This window comes from Scomber scombrus, chromosome 9, assembly GCF_963691925.1.
Source record: "Scomber scombrus chromosome 9, fScoSco1.1, whole genome shotgun sequence".
Classification (NCBI taxonomy): Eukaryota; Metazoa; Chordata; class Actinopteri; order Scombriformes; family Scombridae; genus Scomber; species Scomber scombrus.
Genome location: NC_084978.1, coordinates 14,750,757 through 14,770,207, shown reverse-complemented (window position 1 = coordinate 14,770,207; position 19,451 = coordinate 14,750,757). Strand labels below are relative to the sequence as shown.

The following is a 19,451-nucleotide window of genomic DNA, read 5'->3' as shown; positions in this document are numbered from 1 at the left end:
GACAAGGACTTTGGATGCACAGCCAAAGCCTTAATACTCTGCTGATTACTTGTCTGGCACTAAAACCAATATTTGAAAAAACGGGAGGCGGGACACTATTATTGTTATAAAGAACTGGGAAGGCAGAACAATTAAAGCTATACTATTAAGTACATTAAGTAAGGCAGCACAGAAAATTGCACTCTGCCCAACACAAAGAAAAAATAGGTTTGACATCTGGCTGCTTTACTGTCTGTCTGGTCTTATACACTATCAATAACCCTGGTCACATTTAGTCACACACTTTGAAAGTCAAATTATCCCAGAAGCAGTGGTTGGGTTTTGCATGGACTAACACCAGTTTACATCTCTGACCTCCACAGTTTCTATTCCACATACAGACCCCTCAGATCTTTCCATTGCGGCTCCCATCACTGTCATGTCTGCTCCATCTATCATCACTTTTAAATCCAGTTTTAATCTTTTTACAACTGTGTTTGGGTCCATTCAGTTATTAAAGCAACAGTTTGACAGTCAGGGAAATAAACTCATTCACTTTCTCGTCTATAGTCAAATATCTGTCTGTTAAATATGAGGCAACACTCAGCAGCTGGTTAGTTCAGTTTAACACAAAGACTGGAAACATTGGCAGGCCAGGCTCTGTCAAATGATAAAAAAACATCTGCTCACTGGAATCTCCAAACTATTTAACATGATATGACTCATTTGTTTAATCCATACCAAAAATTAAGAGTAAAAACAACAAGTTGAGGTCTTGGGGGGGCGTGGGGGGGGTCCATTGCTGTGACCTCCTGGTGTCTCCACAAGGTGACGCTTGTGATATATTATCTGGAGTCTGCACAGGGTGTTTTATTTTTAAAATTGACCTGACGCTTTATGTTTTTCCTGTGTCTGCCTTCCTGCCTGGCTCGATGTGCTCGGTTCAGCTTGACTTGGCTTCCATCAAAAATAGACAAGTTGCGTATTTTTAAATGAGTGGAGTGGAGAGCTGCTTCTGGGATGCTTGTCAAACACGCTGCTGTGCGTCTGGTTTTATCACAAGCATTGACTAGAGTGGCCGTGATCAGCTCCGGTGGCCGCGTCACAGCCAGAACTGATCACAGCTGGAGGAATCAGGCTGTTGATCTCTCAACCATACTCAACAAAAAAGTGGTTTGCAGTGGGTTTGGTAGATGTGTGTTTCTGAAATGTAGAAGATATGAGTCTTTCTTTTAAATTTCATCATATTGTCTTCACTAAATCCCCACCGGCATCAGAAACTCATACGACCAAACACAAGCTAATTAATCACAGTTCTTTCATTGGCTACATGGTATCTGCAGAGCCTATTTTAATTACATTTTTGAGGAGGTGCATGAAAGCTACAGCATCAGAGAATAGCTATGTAGCCATCATATGTAGAGCATAATCCTTTAAAACATAAGTATAAACAAAGCTCAAGTCCACCAATGGCTTCCCATTCAGCCCAGGTACCTACCACGTACCACAGAATCATCTCCTGACCCCGCACAGCTCTGCAAAAACACACCAAACTTATTTGAACGCAGCACTTGCATTGATGACAGTAGCTCTGATGGGCCAAGTGCTGATGATCAAGCTGACTCCTTTTCTCTTTAACTCCCTCATTCACTCCATCTCTTTCAATCTCCCACATCGGCCCAATCAGGCTAATGAGGCTCGCACTTCCTCCATCCATTCCTGCTCGCTAAAGTGGCGATTGATTGGAGGGGTGGGAAAGCTTTTAACAGGGGAGGGGTGGGAGAGAAATAATTAGCACGAATGAGCTTTTCTGCAAACTCCTTCAGTTTAAGCTTTTCTTTTTCCGTTTATTTACTGACCCGGACATCATTAAGGATTAACTCTCCAAGGGTATGTTAACTTCTCAATGTCAGGGTGTAAATCTATCTGAAGCTGTAAACTGAGGCCCGTTTGTCTAATGTCAATGTCTGGCTCCTCTCAGGTCACAGCACTGCGATGATGTCTAAATGGAAGAGGGAAGAAAAAAAAGAAAGGCGAGGGAGGGGAGAGGATTAAATTCTGAGGACGCTCAAACCGGCATAAAGCATCGTAGCCTTTCTTCCATCTCCTTTCTCAAATTGAGACACAAACTGGACACTGAAGCATCCGACGAAAAAACTCAGGGCACTGAAGCGTGAGAGCTCAAAATTTTCAGTACACAGAGAGCATTGATGTCACTGCCCAAATGACCAGTAAAGTGGTCTTTCTGACAGTTGTACCGTAATTAACTTGGACAGATCTGGACTGGAAAAACTAGAGCAGCAGCACTGTCTAAATGCACAGAGCCTCTGCAGCCTCCAAACGGCGCCCATGGCAAAGACACAGATACAAGAGGACAGAGTGGACATAACATGACTTCAGCGCCGTGATGAAAAGTGTGGGATACAAGTGTCTACATTTAAGATAGGATACGAGAAAGAGAGATAAGAAAAGGGTCAGCAGAGTGCGTGTTGGCAAACTTTAAAAAACTAGCTGATACATTGAAAAAAACATTTTTTTTAATGCTGCAGTATAAAAGCTGCTTTTAATGTGATTTTGAAACATTTCCATGGCCCTGATTCCTCACAGTGGTTGGAGATCGTCTAAATGTACTCATTTCTTCATTCTTTTATTCTTTCAATGAACCACTTCAAGAGGGCATGTAAGAGTAATTCAATGTTCATTTGATATGTATTTTTAAATAATATGTAGAATTAAGTGAAAGTCATAAAAACAAATGTGGAGAGAAATCACTATAGCTTAGATATTAGCTCTCTCCAGAAGCAAAATTACCATACAGGGACAGTAATTACAGAGAGCAGGTCTCCTTAGAGACAGCATGCTGTACCGACATGAACTATTTAAACTTAATTTTTAATTTCACACCAACATCTATCAAGGATTTTTTTCATTATACACAGCTTCCATAAAGACGTGTCTACACTATAGAAGGAAAATATTACAATAAAGAAGATGCATATTTGAGACTGTAGCTGTTGACACATTCAATCCAGTCACTACTGTCTGTTGCTGTGAGTCAAATGACACCCAGTGGCTCTACAGAATTTACAGTCTTCAAAATGTTGGACTTTTCTAAATGGATGAAATGATCTCTACTGTAGGTTGGAGCTGAAAAACTAGTTGATTATTCTATTAGTCAACCATCCGGAAAATTAATCTGCAATCATTTTCATTAATCATGTAAGTGTTTTTTAACGCAGAAATGCAAAAATGTAGCTGTTTTCAGCCTCATGTATGTAAATATTTCCTGTCTTTTTCTTACATTACAGTAAACTGAGTATCTTTCACTGTTGAAGTGTTGTACGGACAAAATAAGCAATTTAATGTCCATTCATGAGATGGCCTTTGAGCAGTGATCCTCACCTGCCTCATAATCAGCTCCCTCAACATATATAAAGGTCACTTTTCCTTTGTTCTCTGCCAGATTGTCTATTGTGCTTTTGCATGCAGCAGCCCGTGTACTTGCCTGCTTGTTATGACCATTTGCCTGTTTTTGTGAGTGTCATCATTACTTGCTTAGCTGTCTTCTTATGTTTGGCGGGCCTAACTCCACAGCAGCATTTTTTTATTTTTTATTTTTTTGCACTTCAGACATAATTAACTTTGTTGTAATTCCACTGAGTCGTACTGTCGAGTGCATTGTCAATTCTACTTCATTTTCACCACATCATCTCGGATCTGAAGTTAATCATTCTGAAGATCAACGAATAGTGAAAATAATCTTTAGAGCTGCAATGATTAGGTGATGAATCTATTAGTCAGTTAATTGATAATCAAATACTAGGTTTAAATCTTTTTTGGAGAAAAAAAAGCTTCTTAAATGCAAATAGTTTTAGTTTTTTTAGTCTTGGCAGTTAACTGTACATCTTTGTGTTGTGGACTGTTGGTCAGGACAAAACCAGAAGTGTTAAATGTTACATTTTGGGTTTTGGGAAACACTGATCAAATTTTTTTTTGATTTTCTGATATTTTTTAATATTAATTGATAATGAAAATAATGATTAATTACAGCCCTAATCATTTTTAATGGCTACCCTGCAATAGGTACGAAAAATTGTACCAATGTGAGAATGGTTCAAATCTGCACTAAAACCAGCTGCTCTATTCCAGACAAACTAAACAATATTTAGAATCTGCAAAGTATTCATTGACTTTTACTGTAAGTACTCAGCCCTGCTTTTGATCCGGCCTATCACTGCCACTGCTTATTGTTGACCTTACTGATTAAAATGCAGATTTTTCCTAACACTCTTTTATTGGCTTTTGTACAGCAAATCCTCCTTCTGCGTGTCCATTTGGCAAACTCTGTTCACCACTATCATTTCGTCCTAGTTTAGCAGCTGGTTGAGTGTAGACGTGGGTATGGCCGAGCTAAAGTTTTGACACTGCATCATATTTACACAGAAATTGAAACAGCATCATCAACACCAATTTTCCTCTTTAAGTGCTTGCGTGTACAGGCAGTTGACAGGTACATAGTGAGAATGTGTCCATTAGCACTGCTTAACAAAGCACAAAGTCAGCACGGTGGGGACACTGCTATAGAAGCTAGAGTTAAGGAAGAACAGTTACTACGGTGGGGAGAAACTGTGCATTCATGAGGGATCCCTGAGCTGTTCTGCATAAAAACAGCAGCTCACAAACCAAATGTACTTTTCAAGTAAACAATACAACTGTATCTAAACGATTTTTTACAGAATAAAGAAGATAGGGTGGTTTTCATTTCATCTTGCCATAATCTAAGCATCCCTCATGAATCAAAAAACACATGCATAAATATATTCAACCCACTTTATGGTATCTGTTTTGATGTTTTCTTAGAGCACACACACACATGTAAAAATTTTGTCTGGGATAGCAAACTTGGTGTGACATTTTGCATCTTGTAATATGTGCCTATCCTAAGAGGAGCTGACAAGAGCTCTAGGGTAGATGTATGGTAACTGCAGCAGAGAGAGAGAAATAGAGAGCGCACACAGTGAGGCCTGTGGGACCTCGGCAGCACGAGCAGTCTCTGTTCTGGGCTTTCCATCACCTCCTCAGACCCCTGTTACTACCAGGGAGGCTGGATGGATCACAACAACATGCCTCCCCTGATTAAAACCTTAGATAAATGACTCGATGACAAAGTGGCCATCATCTAAGGATGAAATACAGCTTTGGAAACATTAATTCCTCAGGCGGGGGAAAAAAATGCTACTGCTGGATACAACTTGATTATACTCTTATAAGAGTTACATGATGCACATACTTATAACAAACAGACACCACAGCACTAGAGACTGGAGTAGATACATTGGCATTCAAAGTAGATCAGCGAAAAAAATCACTTAATCCTTGGCCCATTGCTGGAAAATCCCTTATAAAGTGGTTAAGCATGCAACAATTCCCACTGTATGTTCCTCTATTACTCCAGTCAAATGAGGAAAATGCAGCTCAGGTGAAATTTGATGAATAATTTTAGTCGCTCTGAAGCAATTTAGAACAACAAGTAAGGCCTGACAATCTCCTATACACATTCTAGCAGCATGGCGAAAGGAGGGATGTCTGCCAGGCTGATTTTGGCGCTAAGCACGGCGCTAAGCCCCATTGACAAAGCCAGCAAAGAATCAGTGAAGCCTTGCAGAAGAAATGTGTGACGCTGTGCCACTGTAGGGTAATGCTCTTGTAAGGGGCTCTACCTGCAGAGCCAAGGGTTCTCCTGTATTATCCTCTTAAAATCACCAAACAGGATCACTGAGCACATCCCTCTCCCCTTTCTCCTCCAGCTGTTTTAGCCGATGTCCTGCTGCCTGCATGTCTGTATATCTTGCGTCCAGTCATCCGTGTCTCTTCAACGCCCCTGTCCCTTCATCCTCCATAACCTACAACCAGCCCCACTGCAGCTATCAGCCATCATGAACCATGGATTTCTCTGGAATCAATAAAAGATGCTCCACCGCTGGGTTGAATTTATATTTCACCCTATGAAAGCATCCAAGCTCAAAAAACACTGATGTTCAATAATTGATGCTTACCCAGTGCATCTATCCTCATATTGTGCATTGTAATGATGAAAAATTAAGCTAATTTTGGTGGGTTTCTTCTGTATTTTTTCTGTTTGATGGCAATGTTCAATTCAAATTAAACTATCGTCAAAAATGTGTTAAATGTGTTTGTTTCAGCTCAGGCTTTCTTTACATTTTACATATGATATGCAAACAAAAGCTCTGATTATGTGACTATTAAACTTATCCTCATTGCCGTGCAGCAACGGCGACTAACATCATGAACAAACAATGCATTTTTATAAGATAAACCATTCACTTTCTGGGAAAAAGAACAGATATACTATTTCACACAGTAAATACCACCATGTATTAGATTCAAAGGGAAGATTTTCAAAAGTCTTTATACATCTCACTATCACAGTGGTGCAGCAAAGCAAGAGCTTCTGTTTGACTGAAGCGAGGCAGTGAATCACCACCATTTGACAACCCCAGTAACAGGACTGACCAACGAGTCAATCGTCAAACTTCTATCAAGCAGCCAAGAAACATGCCGTCACTGAATGTTAAAAGATGTCAAACTCAATAAGACAGTCTGAAAAATGTCAGAAACAGTCAGAGAAAAACTTTCCACAGTCCAAAAAACTTACTGCTTGACAGGAGATTGAAATTCCTCCTAACAGCTGGTATTCAGTTAGAAATTGTGATTTTATGCTTACTGTGTTTTACTTATGAAACTCAATTTTAAAATGATTATTCTTTATTGAATTGATTTAAAATATTTTATATTTATTTTATGTGACATACAGTATATTTCTATTTTTTAACATCAGAAAAAAATATTATATTTCAATTAAATATAATACTAGACTTAAAAGGTTTCATGGAAAACAAGCAGTGGGCCTACACACAGCAAAAGTCACATATTTAAAACATTTGCTTCGCAATAATAAATCAGACCTTGTCCAGTTAATTTGATCATCACCAGTGTGGTGAGAGACACATGCATGATTCACTGAATATTAGCCTACCTCATTTATTTCTTTTTCTTATCTTCAGAAAATCCTCATCCAGAAACAGGAGTTGCAAAAGGGGATTAGTTTTATGAACAGAGTTGTCTCACACTCAGGCCAATGTAGTATGTATTAAAGAGTATGAATGAATTCCCTGCAATAAATATTACTACTATGCTTTGTACTTCTGACTGCATAACCACACAGCTTTCTGACTTTCCCATTAGTCATAACTGGTTTGTTTATGCTTGCAATATTCTGCCTTCTCTGAGGAAATGTTTGTCCTCATGACCCATCATGTTCCTTTATAACAATGTATGTCACACAGTGATGACGCACTGATGGCAACATGACGTGCTTTCCAGGAATTTGTGGGTGAGATTTGAACCGCTACAGCCTTCACCTGCCTCGTGCATTTCTTGACCTTCTTACCTCCTTCTCTGTAAACTTCCTTCCCCTGCTATCCAACTCCACATCCGACCATCCGTACTTTCTCTCTAGATTTCTTATCGGCAAGGAAGTTACAGCACAGTCTACAGACGCTTGCCCTTTCTCTCTCTCTCATCCTGTCTGTCACCTGAGGGACAGGAAAACTATTGGCTCTAATCTTGTATCTCTCAGCTGTTGCCACGGTGAGTGGGTTTCCAGCGCCAACCAACCGCTTTATCTCTGACCTGCAGAGAAAAACCTGGGAGACCCTATCTCATGCATACACACACACACACACACACACACACACACACACACACACACACACACACACACACACACACACACACACACACACACACACACACACACACACACACACACACACACACACATACACACACACACACACGATAGGACACCTGAACACAAACATACAGCACGCGTAAGCGCAAAGCCTTCATATCGTATTCATAGAGCCAGGGTTGTGTGTGCCGTCTGTTTCAAGTAAAAGCAGGTGCAGCTGTGCACAGGTGCACACATGCAGATATACATGTATGTAATCTTGTTAGTACATCTAAACACGTGAGCAGAGAGGTGACGCACACACACCCAACCCCGCATAAACACACACTCCCCCACAGATTCTCAGCAAGCAGAAATTGTGACGATGACAAGTGGTTCAGCTCTAAATACTGAGATAGGACCAGAATATTCTTTATCACTTGACGGTGCACGGCTTAATTTTAGGGGCAGTTTTTTATAGTCTAGCCTGAAAGATTAATCAGCAGACTTTGCTGCTGCATTTAGTCTCACACATGGAGTTAACTTCACTGAAAAAAGGACATTACACAATAATACTGAGAGAACTTACCAGTCGACTTTTAAAAATTGTTTTCAATTAAACTTCAATTCTACGCGGAGAAAAAAGTAAACTAAAACAAATGGCATTTAATGTCAAACACGATGAACACTGCGGTGGCTGAAAGTACAGTAATTGCTGAAATGGAAATGAGGAATAAAACTTTTGTGAGTTAAAAATGCAGCTTAGTAGAGCTAAGCAAATTTGCATTTAATCAATTTGAAAAAAGGTTTTAATGCAAAGTTAGTTGCCGAGACATCGTATCCACACGCGCGCACACGCAGTAGCATGCACACACACTCCAAGAACTCATCACTCCAAAGACATTTCATTGTGCAATCCATCTTAATCAGCTAGCCCATCAGAGACAATATATCCTCCCCTCCATCTCTCTCTCCTTCTCCGGACGGAGTGATTGAGGGGTGTAAAGAGGAGGATGTTTCTGCCTGCCGTCTCCTCCCGCCCCCCCCCCCCCCCCCCCCCCCCCCCCCCCCCCCACTCCCTCCTCCACACCAGGATGGCTCTTAAGTGCTTGTGGGTTTTTATGTTTGTAGTGTTTTATAGGAGTGGGCAGGAGCCAGGGGCTGTAAAAGTGTGGAAGGAGGGAGGGGAGGGAGGGAGGGAGGGAGGGAGAGAGGGAGGGAGGAAAGGAGGAAAGGAGGGAGGGGGGTGGACAGGGAGGAGGACGAAGGGGAGGAGGAGGAGGAGAAGGAGGAGAAGGAGGAGAACGAGGAGGAGGAGGAGTGGAGAATTACTGTAAATTCAATCTTTATTGAGAGGCAATACAAACGAAAAACAGCGCCAGTCAAGCTCCCTGCAACGCCCTGCCTTACCTGATCAATGAGTGCTGACTGAGGAAAGGGGAGAAGGAAGAAAGAAAGGACAGAAAGAAAGAAGGAAGGAAGAAAGGAAGGAAGGAAGGAAGGAAGGAAGGAAGGAAGGAAGGAAGGAAGGAAGGAAGGAAGGAAGGAAGGAAGGAAGGAAGGAAGGAAGGAAGGAAGGAAGGAAGGAAGAAGGAATGCAGAAAGGAAGGAAGAAGGAATGAAGGAAGAGGGGGGAACAGCACACAACTAAGTTTCCACCTAATTGACAGAATTAATTGACAGACCATGAGTGTTTCTCGTGTCTGTATCTGCATGTATCCTCACATGTGTGCGTTGCCGTATGCGCACACGTACGATTTTGTGTGTGTCTGCAGTCAATTGCTCACCACCAGCCAGGCCTGGAAGCCCCCCTTCCAACCAGCCTACCAGTCTGCCAGTATAGCGTATAATTGGCCACAGTTGGCTTCAATTGAATGTTTGCTGCCTTAGGGGCTAAATGATGCTTCAAGGCCTTTCAGAGCAGCCAGAAAAAAATCCGCAACATTCCCCTCCACATGTCAGAAACCACAGGCGCTGGTTTGGCTGCTTTCTGACACTAGTGTTAGATCTGCAACAGGAGAGTAAGTTTGAGAGCAGTTTTTTTCTAAATGAGTGTAACTAACTGACTCTTTTGCAATTGCTCTCTTGTCCCTCGATGTCTGCTGACTGCTCTCTTTTATTTTCATGTCATATCGCTTTAAGTTCGACTGACATCACTCAAAGCCTTTTAGTCAATCAGTTAGTCATCAAGTTAAAAGGTCAGCCGCTTAGTCAACAAAATGACCACGGAAAGAGTCAGCTGGCCTGGCCGGCCAATCAGTCAGACAGTAAAGGATGATCGGACTCTACTGCCCAAAATCTTTTGTGGGTACCCTGTACCTGCTTGTTGCCATGGCAATGCAGTCTGAGATTTAAATACTAGCCTGTGTTCTATCCCTGCCTGCCTTTTATCTTCTTCTTTTCCTCCTTCTGCTCCAGACTCTTCTTTTGCTTTTTTTTAGGCGGTGTGCTGACTCTCTCGTGCTCCGTCTCTCAGTCATGTTTCCTCTGGCATTGTTGTGTTTTTCAGGCTCCCTTCCTCACCTTGCCTCGTCCTCTCTGCTAAATGACATTTTACTAGCTGTTTCCTCTTGTTAATTCCATGCTACTTTGCATCGTCGGACTCTATAAAAGCTCTTGTAAAACACACCCGAAAAAGTCACTGCAACAGATACACAGAGACACAACACAAGACAATATAATTACTCACTGTATATACACACATAATTACATTGTGGCCAGATGCATGCATCAATGTTTTCAAGCACACATTCACACACACAATGAGAAGCAATAATGGCATAAATGTGAGTCAACGATCAACATATTCACTTGATGCTGGCACAGTGCACACCTGCTGACAGTCAGCTGCCAATGGAAATCTATCATTTTCTGCTAAAGGCTCATCATCAAGCATCATTTAAGCATGCTGGCCTGCTTTACTCTGCCCTGATACACCGTCTGTGCCAAGACACCGATTAAATTTCCCCCCCAATGCCCAAACAGCCATGTGGGAAAAGGTCTTGGATGAATTAACTGGCTTTTGGCTCCATCTAATGGTGACCAGAAAAACTTTTTTTTTAAAAGACTACTTTATGCAGTTCATAATACTCCTTGAATTAAAAGGAATTAGCATTAGACTAATCCAGTTGCATCTCAAAATGACAGCATTTCACTATTTATAAATATGGTTTGCATACAAGTATAGATATTCTGATTATGAATGACCTCTCTCATCGTGTGCAATGAATTAGTTAGTTTATGTTTTGTTTTTTCAAAATGACAAGAATGATTTTGTGCAGGATGCACTCAATTATTTTATTTGTATTTAATTACAATGCGTAATTTAACAGCTCAGCAGCAAAATATATGAATAAATAGGAAAAAGGGAGCCAACAGTAAGGCTGAAGTGATCAGTAAATGTATTGATTGACAAAAATAATTAGAAGCGACTCTGATCACCGTTACAGATGTTAAAAAAATACAGATATTATATAAACTGGTAATCAAATAATTATTTGCAGCAATAACCACATTAGAGGTTTGTTTTGCTGTTACAACAGATGTGATGTCCTAAAACAAATGGCCAGGGGACACAATATAAACAAGACATAAACAAGCAATGTGTTTGGCACACAGTACCTAAAGAATCCCTCCAGGCAAAACACACAGTTTGTCTCCAGACAGCAACCCAAGACACTCTGTGAACTAAACCTAATGTACGTCAATAAACGTAAATGATCAGATGCATTCACTCACAGCATGTTTCCTCCAATTTTTTTCTGTTTTTTGACATTTTTCATTCATCACAAAACACCACCTGTGGCTGGGTTTATCAAGCAGTTTGATATTGAACTTTAAAAGTCACATCCCTGCTTATTTTACATAGTTCCACTTCAAAATAATGTGTTTAAAATCAGCACACACTTCACAGACACATTGGCCCTGCTTTCTGGTTACTTTGCCACAGTTTCCATGGAGCCAATCAGCAATCCCTCGAAATCTCATCCGTTTTGCTTTCCTTTTATTCTTGTGCACAGTATGTGCAATTAAAGAAAACTTCACAGTACAAACATTCTGGTAACCACATAAAAGCCTGTAGCTGTCCCTCCCACACACTGAGAAAACATCATAGCCATAATCACAGCACAAACCGCCCTCACAGGTGTTTTGTGCTAAATTTATGTACATGCACACTGAGCCACAAGCTGACTGGAGGACGCGCTCCGTTCAACACCAGGATTTTTAATCCATAATCCTTCCTCATCTTCCCCACCATTTGTCTTTCTCTGTATGGTTTTTGTGTATACCTTTCTTGTATGTTATCTATTGAATATAGTTACTATTGCTGCAGCGATTATCTAATTAGAAGTAAAGTAAAATCATCTTTTCTGTCATCTTCATTTTATTTTATCCTGTCTTTTTTAAGATGTCAGCGTAGCACTGACATCAGATTTAAAAATAGTACACTGCAGCTGACCATCGGCCACCATGTTTGATGATAAACCAAAAACATGGACTAAAAACAAAAAACTCATTTACACACACACACACACACACATACCTGCATTAACAATGGCATCTATCTCCAGCTGGGTGATGTCACCACTGTAGAGGGAAATCTTCTTGTCCAACTTTTCATTCCTGGGATATTTACTTTTCTCAGAACCAGCTGCTACTGAGACACACACACACACACACACAACCAGTATCAAGAACAGTTTTATGTACCTGTCTGCTACATTTGCACAATAAATATGCCAGTGTAAAAATGATAAAATAATCAAAAAATGTTTAAATGATAGCAAGGATCTGTGCTGTTTTTTTCCGACTTGTTATCATTCAAACAGTTCTTAGAAATAGGCACATACACTGTATAATCTACTCTACTACCATCTACTGCTACACACATTTAGATTACACTCAACTGACACCTAATTAACTGACTATCATTGTGTACTTATAATATTTGTATATATATGATTATTTAACCATTATTAAACTGTATAAATTCTGCAAAATGTGTTTCTGATAGGGACAAAACTGCTCCACAACATTTGAATAAGACAAGAGTAAAATCTTTAAATTGGGGTCATTGGATAAAAATAACTGATCTGCCTCTTCAACATAATTGTGCATTTTTATCAGTCTGAAAAAGTGAAATTTGCACAACTAGATTGGTGTGCATCAGAAGCTTCAAAACATATATAATCTTGTTTCATATAAGGTCCTTAAAAGTGTCTCTGTCTTACAAATAATGCAGAATTATGACACATGGCTTTTAGTGTGCACTCTGATGTTATGTGGCCAAATATCTATTAACACTGGAAGAATTGCTCATGTCTTTGCACCCTGGCTTCGTGGTAAATCTCACCACTGCTGCCACCTGTGCCGAAATGACATTGACTGTTGTCGGGTGTCTGACCTGCAGTAGGAGTCCACACTTCAATGTTGTCCAGTGGCACAGACTTAGGAGTCCTGTAGTACTGACGCCTGTCCTTCACTGACAGAGACAGCAAGAAGTCTGAGAGACAATGGAGAACGAGAAGACGGCAGTTAAAAATAAAATATACAGAGAAACATATCATTTTTGGTGAGCAGAACAACATAACTAATACATTAACTCCTTGTGAACATTTCTTCAGGAAACTGCAGTCTGTCCTTTGAGATGATATTAAATGTTGGCACTTGTTCTGTGGTCCTGTGTAGCTTTTGAACACAACACAAAAATTCTTCTCTGTTCTAATCTACATAGATTTTTTGTAGATTGCAAAAATATTATGGTAATATTTCAAAGGCATTATGTTATATCAAATATTTTATTTTACATTAGTTATCAATTGGTTTTCAATCTTTTGATAGTTACTTTGGCTTCTGGTAACTTGTGATGGGCATTTTTCATTATGTTTGACATTTTAAAGGTTAAATTATGATCAAATTAGTCAGAATGGACACATCAGCTCTGATGTATTTATACACTCACCATCCAAAAGTGATCCTAATGTATGCACCCCTCATATGTTAATGGAGTGGACAAAACATTAGGAACACCATTCACTATAATGCAGCCCAGTACACCATCACCACCACCTACTATAACAACAACAACAATTTAAAAAAAAAAAATAATAATAATAATAATAATAGTAATAATAATAATAATAATAACTTAACTTTAGCACCTTTTCATACAAGAAATGCAGCTCAAAGTGCCTTACTAAAAAATAAATTACATACACCAAGTGCTTCATAGGAAAAGGACACTAAAAACACTAAAAAAAAAAAGTTAATGTAATATAGGACGGAAAATATAACCCTTGATGAAATAGATATAAGATCAAGTAAAGTGAGAGTGCAATACATAAAATGTGTACTTCAATAGTAGTAATTTGGCACTTGGTAAGTGAAAACTAAGCACTTATTCTTACTTCAATAATAAACAAAGTACAATTATCACCTTTCTGATGATATTAAGATAAACTGAAAATGTATAAGCTTAAAAATGGAGAATTTATGGCAGAGCTGTTGTATTGGATTGCATTAGATTACACAGTTGTTCCTTATAAAGTGGCCTTATAAAGTTGATCAACTAAAAAGCACTTTAAAGACATTAGTTTGGACCCTGATAACTTGTGATGGGCATTTGTCATTACGTTTGACATTTTAAAAGGTTAACTTATTAACCAAGTGCCTGTAAAGAACAACATATAATTGGATACACTTTTCACTGGCTGCACTTCTAATGTATTTATATAATTCCTGTAGTGTTTTTAGTATCATCTGAGTTTATAGTGTATTAACCCTCCTTTATTATGACGGCAGGCAAATTACTATAACTCGTTATTTTTACAGGTATAATATGTTTGTATGGACTCGCTGCTTTGCTGTGATTATTATTTATTTAGTATAATAATCATCTACATCTGTCAGGCTGTGACAGGTGTTGGTCATGTGACAGCACACACATTTGCGTTTGTTGACAATCCTCGCTTGCCAGCTGTTAAAAACTGCAATTAAAATCTTCCTCTCAGGCCTGGTTGATTAGTCTCACCCTTGGTCTCCTTCCAGTCCCCCTCAGCCGAGTTCAGGTTAACTTTCTGGGCCATGGCGGCCAGCGTCCCGGTGTGGAGAGACTGCACCACCACTGCTGCGCTCAATCCGAAGGCGGCACCGAGGGCAACCCTGCCGAGCCAACCTGCTCTCCCCTGGGGAGAAGAGGAGGAAGAGCCGCTGTCCTGGCGGGACCACCTAAATGCTGCTGTTGTTGTTGTTGAAAACTTCTCCGCTCGGGGTGCAGTGTGAATATGGCCGCGGAGAGGACTTGTTGCTGGCTTACCTCCCAGCTGGGGGCTTCCAGGAGTGAAGATGTGCTTGAACTTGATACCGGCTCTCTGGATGTCGGCACAGACACGGGGCAGAGGGACGGTGCACAGCGGGGCTCTGACATATGAAAATAGAGCTGACATTTGAAGTGCCATGCCTGAGCTCACGGTTCGTGTTACTTGAAGCTCCACACAGAGGACAGTGACAGTCACTCATGAGTTAGCTTTCGTTTTCGACTCCTGCACTTCACTCATGGGCCATTTTTGTTTTGGACGTTAACGTGTGGAGCATACCATACACACTCACATGGGGTGGGCGTTGGTTGTCCAAAAATCACACACAAAAAAGCGCCATTAATAATAAATGCTGTGTCTAATGCCGCAATAGAAGGGCTATTGTTATTACAAGTGAAAAAGTAACGCTACAATATCAATAAGGTTGCTCTTATTTAAATTTCACCCCGACTCAGATGACATGGTACAGCTGAAGCCAACACAAGCCAATGCCTACTTCATGTACAGTAGGAAATACTGGTATTACTGGTCAAATAACGCGCTAAAATTTAAAAGCTGTTATGTGGTTAAGAAACGGACATAGGCTTGGAAGACATCTTTCTAATTACAAACTGAATTTAAATAATCTTACAATAATAATAAACTTTAATTTATGGAGCATTTATGAATGAACTTTCAAATAAGTGCAAAAATGCCCTGAACATATTATTTTAAAAAACAGACATTTAATAATATTAAGTTTCAATTACATTAAACTTAATTAAATAAAAATATCTTTTCAGCTCTATGTGATGTTGTATGAAAGATGTTTTTGGGGTAAATAGCCTACCAGTAATAGGGTATGCTACATAAAAGTTGTTAGGAACACAGCATAATTAAGGATAAAGACTGGCTGCACTTGATAAGTATTTCATCTTGTTGAATGATAGTGAAGTAGCTTATCTTATTACTGTTTCATCCCATCAGCAGAAGCCATATTTTAAAAAAGCGCCTGTAGGCAACATTTCTCTACAGCCTTGTTTTGTGGCCTCCTAGCAATGGTGCAATTGAGTGCCACCAACTTTGTACATGTTTGTAGTTTAAAGGTTAGATCATGATTTGAAGGTAGGAGTATGTGTCCCAAAACCAATGAGTGAACGCAGGGTTAATCTGTAATGTCAACAAGATCATTTGGATTTATTCCATAGACAGAAAACCTTGTGTTAAGTTATTGTTTCTCCAAGTTTCTATCTGTCATTCCAACAAAACCTACAAAAGCTGCTTTTTTTTATAACGTAAGAAAATGAATTGCTAACACACACCCTAAAATTGCTCTTCGCTGAACTTGCAACACACAAAGTTTGACTAATTTACTGTGTGTGTACGTGAAGTTCAAACAGGGTGTAACAAAGGGAGGAGAGTGACAATGTGTGTTGTCTGTCCATTTAATATCTTGTTTCCTACATATGCTGTGTGACACCCATTGCTCAATACGATCACATGCACGTCAGTCAAAATGCTCTTGACATTTCCGCTAGGCGGAAACCGACAAAAAAAAGGAACAAGACTTCTCTACAGAAGTGACACATGCAACAAAGCACAAGCTACAGACCACAGCCCGCCCTGAGAAAGGCGAAACTACTGCTGCACATTTTTCACAGAAAACCTGGGAAACTTCTTCAGAGGTGTGACCAAGGAAGAGGAACAGAAGAAGAGTTTCTCAAAAACTTGAACAAAGGAGACTGACGGTATTGTCCTTAAAAGTGTGTTTGACTGTGGATGTGTGAATATCAGAGAAAGGGAGAAAGCATGAAGAGAGAAAGACATAGGGCAGGGTGTGTACGTCGGAGGCTCCTGTGTTAAATATACAGATCTGGGGTTGTTTATTAGGTCACTTTTTACTGTATAATGTAAGAGGTTAATAGGTCATATATCAGAATATATGTTCAGAAAGAGGAAAAGAAAGAAAGAAATATTTAGGCTTGAAGATGGGTGCAGGCATGTCATGTGGTTGTCATTGTCGTCTTTGTGCCAATGTCTGTGATATTACACCTTGAAACTTTAAACATATGGAGGAAACGCTCACTTTCATCCACAAATGTGATGACTTTTAATATAATCCCACTCACATGTTCACAAACATGCATTAGGTGGCAATGGGCGCATTGGATGAATATCCCACCGTGGGCCAGACAGAAAGCGGAAGCATGCCTCCATGGTGATAGTTCAAAAACAGGAAGCTCCCATCATGCACTTGTCAAGCTGGACATGTAGACAGAAACTCCACCATCCAGTGTGTGTGTCTGTCTCAGTGTTACACAGTATCATGTGATATTGGACAGTGGGTTAAAGTATTTCTTCTCAGCATGTCCTTTAGCTTCTCTTTGTCTCGTTTAATATCTTAAATGTCCTCAGAAACTGCAGTTTATATTTGTGTGATTGTTGTTGTTGTTATATAAAATTCTTCCATTTTTTGCTTTTTACTGTGTTAAAGCAGATAAATTGCAGCTTTTCACTGGACTTTTTAAAACAGAATACAATGCATTGCTATAGTGTTGATAGCAACACATTGCATCTACCAAACAGCACGACCTAAAAATAAATCCACCTCAATCAGCATAACACGCTGCTTAATGTAATACAAAGATAATAATACATCTGCAAAATTAGTACTTTTGATACTTTATATGCCTGTTACTGCTAATACCTATGTACTTCAGGTTATGTAACATTTTGAATGCAGGATCTTTAATTGTAAATAATTATTGCTCCACCGTATTTTTCAGTTAAAAAAAAAAGTTCTACCTAATTATGCAGTATAATGTAATGAAACTGTGATGTTGATGGGTTTTTTTTTCTTTTTTACTGATCTGAATTAATTGTATCTGATTCATCTTTCCACAGAGAAGTTATACCTTGTAAAAGAAAAAAATGACACCTGCTTCTTTTGCTTCACTGAAAAGTCCTTTCACATTGTTTGTTAACTGAAAGTTGCACAATAAGTTGCATATTGGACAACGATGGGCATGTCACAAATCCTGCTTGTAGGTGACACATCTTAAACTCAGATTTAATGTGAGCATATAAAAGTACAGGATTTTGCTCTCACACACTTAACACACTAAACTTGGCATAGTGAGCATTTTTCATGTCAGATTAGAAGTTGGCAGTTATGATAATATGATATAAAACCAGAAGAGGGAGTAACCCTCACAAACGTTTACATACTGTTCAGGTCAAATTTGAACCATTTTTCACATTTGAGAGTGGTAAAAAACCCCTTAACACCATCATCATCATCTAGCCCTACATTTTATGACTTTTACTAAAGTGACCATGAATACACAAGTATATATTTATTTATGCAGCTGGTACACATCTTTATACATACAAAGTGTTCTGGGTTAAATTTGACATCTATTTATTTAAAAACAAAAATCACCATTGAAAAATGATGTTGCATTCTTTACATTGAATAACAGTAATTGAAATTATTCTGGCTTTTTTGTTTTACTACTTTATGTAGCACAGGACCTTGATACAGTTTTTGTCACAGATGATATATCTTTTAAAGGGTATTTTACTTAATTCACTCACTTTGATTCAGAGCAAGATTTTATAATAAGGACTTAAACCGAATTATATAACACTGATACTAAATCTCTGAATTTTTCACTTTCTCTGTCTTTGTCTCTCCTGGTTTATACTTCTTTCTTGGTTTCTGTCCACTCAACTCTGCTCTATCAGACCTGTCTCCTGCATTTCTCTCTCTTCCTCTCTTTCTCCAAGTATGGCGGCGTGGGACCTGTCAGTCAATGTGGAGGACCTGGGGCCTGATGTCCCGTCTGTCACCATCAGCGTGGCCTCTGACCTCCACGTGGGAGGGGTGATCCTCAAACTGGTGGAGAAGACACGTAGGTCACTGTCTGTCTGCTTCTGTTTGGCTCAGAGAGGCGCTCAGTTTGTCGGTTACTTGCACAGACTAGAAATAGCTTTGCATGGACACTCCAGAATTTGCATATGTTAACAAGTAACAGTTTATATTAAGGTTGCAAAACACATGCTTAAGTAGTGCAGAACTAATCCGTGATGATTTAATACATGCCAGTAATGATTGATAAAGCTTCAAACAGCTTCATATTTCCACAAGAATAGATGTTCTGCTTTCAGAGAAGCTCATCCCTTTTCTATATTTAACTAAATACCATATAACACTGACTGATGATCCATTAAGAATTAAGTAATCACATAAATTCATAGTGACTTGATAATTTCTTAATAGTGAGCAACAGGAATAAATGATGTGTCCTGCATTTACCATGCTTTAAATCACCATGAGTCATGCATTAAGAATGTGTCTTGTAACCTTAATATAAACCTGTGTAACATTACATACTTGTCTGTTTTACCAAAGTAAATATTAT

General features: G+C 39.3%; 2 protein-coding genes across 5 annotated transcripts in view; one reads left to right on the top strand and one right to left on the bottom strand.

Annotated features, from left to right (window-relative positions):
• macrod1 (mono-ADP ribosylhydrolase 1) overlaps positions 1-15,281 on the bottom strand; it is a 117,356-nt gene extending 102,075 nt beyond the window's left edge. For 2 of the 4 annotated variants that reach the window (XM_062425876.1, XM_062425873.1), the window contains exons 1-3: positions 14,763-15,281; positions 13,137-13,235; positions 12,276-12,389 (exon numbers count right to left, since the gene is read on the bottom strand). In XM_062425876.1, the coding sequence (XP_062281860.1) occupies positions 12,276-12,389; positions 13,137-13,235; positions 14,763-15,189 (640 nt within the window). In that variant the 5' untranslated portion in view covers positions 15,190-15,281. The remainder of the gene's footprint in view (positions 1-12,275; positions 12,390-13,136; positions 13,236-14,762) is intronic. The other 2 variants (XM_062425874.1, XM_062425875.1) reach the window with 2 other exon arrangements.
• A 1,340-nt stretch (positions 15,282-16,621) lies between these two features.
• Positions 16,622-19,451, top strand: part of fermt3b (FERM domain containing kindlin 3b) — a 32,110-nt gene continuing 29,280 nt past the window's right edge. The window contains exons 1-2 of the mRNA XM_062425545.1: positions 16,622-16,775; positions 18,775-18,941. Coding sequence (XP_062281529.1) covers positions 18,818-18,941 — 124 coding nt within the window. The 5' untranslated portion in view covers positions 16,622-16,775; positions 18,775-18,817. The remainder of the gene's footprint in view (positions 16,776-18,774; positions 18,942-19,451) is intronic.